Here is an 8,739-nt window from a genome sequence, read left to right as displayed (position 1 = left end):
ATTCACATAATCTAATACATGATAAACTTATGCTTTTAAAATAACATTAACAATGTTTACAATCCTTATTTAATAAACAAGCTATATTGTATATTGTGGTCCCAAAATCACTGCCAAGATTTTGAGTGTATAATGATAACAGGTTACAAGAGTTTTATAGGTCCTAGTTACAGCTGCAGGTTTGGGAAAGTTTAGATACTCATTTGTGCTTACAGCAACAAAACCAAGCCGATTTAAGCCATCTCTAAATTGTGCCTGGACTGGTGTTAAGTTTTGGGACAGGAGCGTTTCCAATTTTTCTTCTGTTAGGAAACATGGTAGAGGCCCGTTCTGCATCAATGACAAACCTAAAAATATTGTTAACAAGAATAGAATGGGTACTTTAGAAAACCAAAGATGACGCGGGTGTGATACTGAATGAAAGATATATTTAAACCAAATGAATCATTTTTCTGTTTCACGATTATTAACTCCAAAAACGAGGCAAAGCCTGTTAAGCAAGAAATGTGGGTCATCGCAATCACATCTTACTAGGTGTTGAAATACGCGTGACACATGAGTGCACGCCAAAAATAGCGATGTATTGACCATTCCTGCAACAATGTCGTGTAAACTGAAACTGAGGTATAGGAGTTAAAGAATGTCAGAAATATTTTTGCTAAAACAGTTAGGATCGCTTTTTATGTCAAGAGAGAGAGAGAGAGAGAGAGGGTATACTTTCGTTCAATAACAGAATGAAAGACCTATACCATTAATTTACGCGACAAACGATTTGCTTTATCGATTGCTTACCAAATTGCAGACCAAAGCTATTAACCACAAAAATTAACATGAAAGCGTATTGTGCTCTGCCTAATTTTCACATTGCAAATATGTTGTCCATTGATAGCCGAATTATGACCAGCATAGTAAAAATTAAATCTACAGCAAGTAACGAAAATATAACACTTACCACAAACTAGTCCTGCACCAAAATAGTATTTCCTTTCAAGTCCACCGGAGTCATCTTTCAGTGTGTATGCACCCTCCTCACTCATTTCAAAAAGTCTACATTCTTCTTTTATTATCTCTTGCATCATATGAGTGAGGAACTCCTTCCTTCGTCCCCCTAGGTCGGAAGCCTCTTCTCCATAAAATGTCACCTCAAGGGGTACCAGAAGGTTGGGCGCTTCCAAGATCTCCTCCATTCCTGTTGCAAACATATTCATCCGCGACACATAGATGGGTTGGGTTTCACCCTCCAGCGGTTCTGTTAATGATGTTTGGTCTAATTGTCTTCCAGTCATTACATATTTTTGAAAATAGCGCAAGACAGCTACTGGGTCATGAATGTCCTTGCTGTGGCAACAAAAAAGAGGAAGTCAAGGTACTTAAATTACTGAATTGAGGTGGAATTTTGTAAACTAAGAAGGCGTCAATATATACTGAAACAAGAGAAAAGAAAAGCAACGGAGTCTAAGAATCTTAAAATTTGTCAGTTGTATCTAACTTTCCTAATTCAAAGGGCAAACACTCATTCATATGCATGTGGCAGTGAGAAATAAAGATATCACCTGTAAACATGTAACTGAAGCCAAGCTATATACATGAATTAATATATTTTACTTGGATAACAAAGCAGAAGATATCCAACAAGATTAACTAGTTAATAGATATGTTAGCAATCGGTGCTTATCGGTGTGCGTGTGTTTGTGTTAAACCAGTCTTTAATATTAAGAAAATAGTTACCTTTTTGCAGATGGAAACATAAACAGGTCACTTGGCACAAAAATACATAGTCCAGCATGTAAAATGAACTAATTAGAGTTAGCTGCATCTTATCATGCGTTATTATGACTCATCTAGACAAAATAATTTCCACTATCTCATATAAAGTAGTGTATCGCTGAAAAGGCACAGATTGGCCTCAAGAAGGAAATTTTGTTTTTCATATACTTTGATCAAAGACTATTGATCGATTTTTTTCTAAGCATGAATGCATACAGCAACCATACAACATGGCATCTCATAATTGGATCTTTCCGAAAAATATTTTTTTAAAACATCTTACACTTCTTCCAAAATCACAGCCATGTTGTCAACTAAACAAGAAGACCTGTAATTTGTCATTACAGTATGATGCAGATCACCAATGTTGGGATGTCCGGTTACATCATTATGAGGTTCAGTGTTTCTTGATCCAGCACCATGCTCTTCACTGGTACGTTGTACTATTGCTGCTATACCAGCATGCTCGCTAGTCCCTGAGTTGGGAAACATGGCCACGACATTATCCTGTTGTCTGATAGTTGGAACTGTGGGTACATTACTGTACATTGCACCAGTGTTGAGAGGTGGGTCTACAGTACTGGTGTTATTGTGTGTTGTTACAACACTAGGCTGCTCACTAACGTTAGCTGGATCATCGCTGAAAACACATAAATATATTTACAACATTTGACAAATCAGATGCTTATAGATCGATTCAGATTTATGTCGTCTTGTAAGTTTCATAACAAGCATATGCATTCTACAAGACATACATTTTAGATAAGAACTGTACTGTAATAGTTGAAATATATGTAGGACACAACTGGAATGACTATAAAGTGGCATATTTATTAATCAAGGATGATTAAATTCCATCATCAGACTCTGTAACATGCAAGAGGATTGACAATGAAGCAAAACATCGCGTAAAAATCCACCAACAGGACATTTAGTTAGTTTACATTGGTAGTGACCAGTGGACTGAGCAAAGGGGACAATGTATAATGTATGATCAATCTGCACTGGAGCCTCACTTTCTTTTTCACTAAAGTGATGCTCTATTGTGATGTTTAATGGATTCCATACATTTATATGCAGTCTACTTCCAGTAAATCACATATAAAGTTTGCAGGAACTGTACGAATGTAAATCATGTATCAGTTGTACACGCAACTATACTATACTCTACACAAATATGAATCATTTATCAAATGTACAGGTAGTTACACACTCTACACAAATATGTATCATTTATCAAAAGTAGAGGGAGTTAGTTACACACTCTGCACAAATATGAATCATTTAAGGCAAATAATCAAGTATTGAAGGATGGACAGAAGACCGTCACACAAATTGTCTAGTCCTGAGTCAAGTAGATCTAACACCTAGGTTCAAAGACATAAAACTTACTTGAAAATTTCAATGAAATCTGCATCTTCTCCTGATTTCTGAAAATCATAAAAAATATGTGGGTACGTTTTTAGCAATAACACTCTCAATCCCCAACATTACGTAAATACTCTGCACACATGATACCATCGCATAAATTTAGTGATCTAAACAACAGGCACTTTCTAACCAAACGAAATGCATACCCTTTGATTCTGTCTAGGTATCAGTAAAGTTTGTAAAAGAAATACTCTCAACAGAAAAGCAAAGCAAAACTTCATTTACACAGCACTTCATCTTCGCTAGCCAAGCTTCCGATATGATAATCCTATCTACACCTTGGCGGATCGAACATATATACTGGTGCTTTGTCCTAGCGACATCTATTGGATTTACTGAACTGCCTCCCATCGTACATAATGCCAAGTAACCAATAGCGTGGTGCATTCTACATTGGCCGAAAATATTGGAGGCAATTGACCTAAAAGGATACTTTGGATGTTTAACCTCGAAAGTATGACTATGTACCAGAGTGAAGCCATTACAGGTGTATTTGAGAGAAAGGAAATTGTGCAAACACGGACTGGGACTAGAAAATTGCTTACTTATCAGTCCATTCTAGCTGTGTGTTCCCCTTGTCCCAATCATGTAGGAACAGTGTTCACATTTGAACAACTTAATTTTGATTGGATGCGATGGCTTGCCGTTGCATCCAGTGAAATTCATAGACATGAAACACAGAAATATCTGCCCGATACGCCGAGGCGGTGATAGGTTATCATATTGGAACCTTGCCTTGCGAAGATGACAGCCCTTAGAAATTGCACCTTTGTCTAATATACATGAATTGCATATAAACGGAGGTAACATACTGTTGGATTAATGTTAAAGCTTTAACATGAGCAAAATACCTGATACAATTAATTGATAGTCAGGCTACCTTACCTGACAAGTTTGCATGTGTTCTCTCAGGTCCTTTATAGGTACCGTGCTTGAACAAGACAAACACTTTTCTTGCTCTTCAAAGGAGTCTTCTATATCAATTATAGCGATACTCTTCTGAATCGGCCTGATGTATATGCGACCTGTACCGAACTCCCTAATGTCTTCTGCACTGCATCTTCCGTGACTTACTGCGGTTAAAACTTTTTTGGAGTTGCTTTTTAGCGTTAACAGCTCAAAACTACCACACTGATCTAAAGCCGGAAAAGAGCTGGAAAACAGATAATGTGTGAAGTGGCAAATTTTATGTCGATCTAACAAGAATACATTAGCTGAGACCAGACAACCATTAATTAGATTTATGGAGACAAGCGAGTATCATATCGCCATACTACCGTGTACGGTAATGTAATTTAGAGGGAGAATTCTGTTCCTAATTAAACATTTGTTTATACAGCAGCCAGGCGGACACTTTAGGACAAGGAAAACTTCATTTTCATGGTAAAGTTGTCACAATTGAGAGAATGCAGAAACTCTGTTACTCAAACTACCAGGGTCAAGTTGACCCTGACTTTGGCGCCTCTGGAAAAAGGCGGCAGAGATATTTGATTCTGATTGGTACGTTAAATGAGATGGCGTGTTCCAACACAAAATTTCATAGGTTTTAATATCGCCCGCATCGAATTTTAATCAGTCTAAGCTTTTCCTACAAGAGGAAACCCAAAGGTTACGACTCCGGGAATTTGCAAGAAATTTCCGTAAAACTGTTGTCCAAAAAGGGGACGATTGTCGAAAGGAACCGACGAACTAATCTACCGATTAGAGGGAGAAAAAACGTTGACAGTAAAGGGAGAAAATAGCTCCAGAGACGTATGAACGAATGAGTGATGTTATTCTGAGACCTATACGGAGAAGCATAGAGAAGAGTGCAGTGAGACATATAATCCTGTGACGCAACCCTGCGACGTATTAATCTCTGAAGAAGTATTTTGAGAGTGTCCTGAGACGGGTGGTAGAAAGTATCATCCCGAGATCCAAGGGGTCTGAACAGCGACAGAGGAAGCAAAAACAGACTGAGGACGAGCAGGTTATGAAATCATACAAGACGTTGATTCGATTGTTCACTCGATCCTACGATGAACTAAATCTATCAGTAACAGATCGACTATCTTATTTTAATCTATTTGCGTTTTCTTTGTATTTCGGTGAAAGTTAAATTTCTAAAAGCAGAGTACATTCCTGATGTAATGAATTTTCACAGTGTTTGTACGTAATTGATTAAATTGTTTGTTTACATGTACGGGGGCTCGTGTTGGTTTGTTCTATATACCTGCTCAGATCTCTATCTATTCCACCTATAAGTTTCACCACTTATATTTCCATTTACTCGAACCGAGCAATAACATCGAAGGCGGTCAACCCCTAGATAACGAAAACCAAATACGGAGGGACATTCACTCCCCCCGTGTAACATAATGAATATTACATTTTTTTATTTTCGAGTACGGATAACAGTTTTATATCAATGTTCACTTTTAAACTCAATTTTAAGACAATTATGTAATGTGTTTGTTTGGCGTTTGGATTTCAGGAATAAAGATATGGTTAAATTTATTTAGAAGGTTGGTTCAGGCCGGAAATATTGAATGGATGATGTTGAGTACTGAGAGGAATCGCCATCGAGTCTTATATTTCAGTAATTTCTTGAATATCATCCAATTATTTTTACTCAGATAATATTGTTTTGTGAACGTATCTAAAATTTGGTTTATACTTTTACTTGATTTTGACAAGTAAACCGTAGGACATAGCTTGTTCAACCAAATCTTACTTGTCCGCATAAACGTTAAGAAAAACACCTGGTCTTACAAGTACAGTATTAAAACTAATCGCAAAAAGGGATGCAGTTAAGTCTATAAATAAAATAGACAATATCTACTGAATCTGTACATTTCATATTTTACATAGTGTTTCTGTACTTTTATTTTGTAAAATATTCTATTTAAAAATGCAATAGGAGCTTAACGCATAATTTATGGACCAACAAATATTAGCTTCCACCACTCCCACTCACACATAAGCTTGATGGTTTAGCAATAAGTACTTAATTGTTTGATTTACCAAGAAACAATATTCTAAGTAAACATTGGAGAAAAACATTTCCAGATGGAATATTCTTTTCATGCTGAGGCTTGGAACAACTTGAAGATGGGAATTTGTACATGTTCGCATTGTTGAGAGGAAGTTATGTTATATGACTCAACAAATCTGTATATTGTGAAATAGAAGTGCACACAGGGATGCAATCTGAAAGAGACATTTGCATCAAGAAAAACAGTAGATATAACTCACATCAACAAGCGATGGTGTATCTTCTCTGTTATGACTTCAACTGTAACTAGATGAGCAACCTAGAGGAGGAAACCGAGTTGCACAGTGCCTACCTGCTGTTGCTTTTTTTTTACAGTTCATTCTCTATAGATTTAGAACGTAACATACAAGCATTTATTCGCATGCACTTCACTCGTTTCCTTCATTCCAAAAATTTGCCGATCACCTTTCATTACTTTTTCTAAAACATAATTACCTTAGTATGGCCTGTCTCACTTGGTCATGCAAAGCATCAGCAGGAATAATAACTTTCTTTTCCCCAAGGCCATTTTTACGTAGGATTCTCCTTTCTTCCAGAGATGGAATAGTAGTAGAAGTATTGGAACTCAGACAAACAAATGATCGAGTCATAGTGCGACCTAAAATAGAAATATGTATCACAGCAGTTTACTTGTTTTGGTGACTAGAATCAGGACATAAAAATGAGCAATATTTCCTAAAACTTGATATAAGTTTATGTTGCATGAGTGAAGCAGCTAGGTATGTGTTTGTGAGACATGGATGCCCACACGTTCCTGTTGAACAAAAATTCAAGTAAGAAATAAACATGCAAGTATTTATAAATCATACTTAGGTTTCATATTCTCTGTTGCAATTGTGTGTGAAAAAATCTGATAAATTCCATTTTGTAAATTTTAAACGTAGGCATTTCATCAAAATCGAACAATGTAAATTTGGGAATCGTCAAAAACACCAACGAAAGACATAGCAGAACAAAAACAACAACAACATAAGAGGGGAGAAACAAACACATATTAACATTTGTGCATCGTAAGACAGACACACATCATTCAGGCAGTCAATACAATAGTTGGGGTACTTATTTTATATTCAAAATAATACTAGTACAGAATATTTAAAAAGAAACAAACACTGTGCCTTATTCTAGTGGTTAACTTGAATGTTGAAGTGATGTGGTGCTGGTTTCACTTCACATCAAGACAGCAAAGGCTATATATTGACTATATATATATATATATATATATATATATATATATATATATATATATATATATGGGATAACCTATCTGTGTGAAAGCATGTATGTGTCTGTGTGTACACGTTCAATCTGATGCATTGTATGAAATGTATTTTTCCATTCATAAGTGTTGTCTTGGGTGCTTAATATGGCAAAAAACAAAACAAAACAGAAATAAAACAACTATATAAAATAGTGATATATAGTGATAATGAAGGGTACCTTTTCTTCTCCCATCAATCCTGACCAAATTGTTATCAGTCCTACCAGTTCTTGACCTATATGGATTTAATCTCTGTGCAAAACAAAAAGAACATGTGACAAGTCTAAATGTACAGAAAAAAGATGATGTGGGTTTTTCTCATATAACAAAAGATGATGCCTAGGTCATTATATTTTGGGGGAAATCGATAACATTTCATGGTGATATTCGTTTACTCTTCTATTGAAAGAAGACCTATTTGATACACTACGCTTCTATGAATGTTATAGGGCTTATGTGTATGAAAACACACTTTATGAATCATAACGTTTAATTAAAGTTTCGCGGATATTATATGTTTACACATTAGCAATAGGACATTAGCAAGTTACGGAAAGGCAAAACTAAAAATTAGTCGGTGTTAATAGTTTCATTGTTTTTCGCATAGCATTTAATTCAGTTTAGTGGCTGTTGAATCCACTAAACTTAATTAAATTGATTAAATGGGACAATTGCATAAAATTAAGCTAAAATTCAATTTTAAAATCTTCGTGGCATCAACAACTCAGGATGACAGACAGAAAGACGAAACACCGTGATGACAATGATGTAGCTCATGGAATTAAACAGTGCAGAAAGGAGAAGTTTGTTGAAATTATATACCATTGTTCTACTAAACAAGCGTATGTGTTCCTCCGATACCGATGAAGATGATGTCTGACTCGCAGATGAACCAGATGCAGAGGATGTAAGTGATGATGAGGTGGAGGAAATCTGGTCTGCGACCCTCCTCAAGATAGATATGGCATCATCAAGGTTTGTACTCATGTCTGAATTAAGAACAAAATTGGTAATAGTTATGGAACGCCATAAACAGTACTTGCGTGCAAGCTGCTTGTATGAATCATTTTCTGTTCTGTAATATCAATGAATTGGTTGTCACAATGAGGAATACGTGTGTGTGTGTGTGTGTGTGTGTGTGTGTGTGTGCATGTGTGGATGAATGTATGTATGTTTAAATTTGCATTGTTTGCTTGCTAGTTTTGTTTTAAAAATTTTATTTCACTTTATACTATTGTCATGTAAT

The 8,739-nt window shown here is 35.9% G+C and overlaps 1 protein-coding gene across 1 annotated transcript; it reads right to left on the bottom strand.

Moving 5' to 3' along the window:
• Positions 1-81: 81 nt before the first annotated feature.
• LOC149793005 (putative E3 ubiquitin-protein ligase HERC4) lies at positions 82-6,890 on the bottom strand. Its single transcript, XM_089968935.1, has 5 exons — positions 6,668-6,890; positions 3,160-3,197; positions 2,051-2,407; positions 953-1,338; positions 82-347 (listed from the first exon to the last, which is right to left on the bottom strand). The coding sequence occupies exons 3-5, from the start codon at positions 2,314-2,316 to the stop codon at positions 82-84; spliced, it is 918 nt and encodes a 305-aa protein (XP_089825061.1). The 5' UTR covers positions 2,317-2,407; positions 3,160-3,197; positions 6,668-6,890.
• Positions 6,891-8,739: the final 1,849 nt, after the last annotated feature.

The sequence above is a fragment of the Sinohyriopsis cumingii genome, chromosome 8 (genome assembly GCF_028554795.1).
Source record: "Sinohyriopsis cumingii isolate HCF-2022 chromosome 8, ASM2855479v2, whole genome shotgun sequence".
Classification (NCBI taxonomy): domain Eukaryota; kingdom Metazoa; phylum Mollusca; class Bivalvia; order Unionida; family Unionidae; genus Sinohyriopsis; species Sinohyriopsis cumingii.
This window is presented reverse-complemented; position numbering and strand designations above follow the sequence as displayed.

What these genes read in the sequence shown, in the direction of transcription:
- LOC149793005 (XM_089968935.1), bottom strand. Translation starts at nt 2,316, where the DNA reads ATGTACAGTAATGTACCCACAGTTCCAACTATCAGACAACAGGATAAT. An exon ending in GCTGTGATTTTGGAAGAAGT is followed by an intron (nt 1,339 to 2,050) that starts GTAAGATGTTTT and finishes TTGTTGCCACAG; the next exon opens with CAAGGACATTCATGACCCAG. An exon ending in TGGTGCAGGACTAGTTTGTG is followed by an intron (nt 348 to 952) that starts GTAAGTGTTATA and finishes CAATATTTTTAG; the next exon opens with GTTTGTCATTGATGCAGAAC.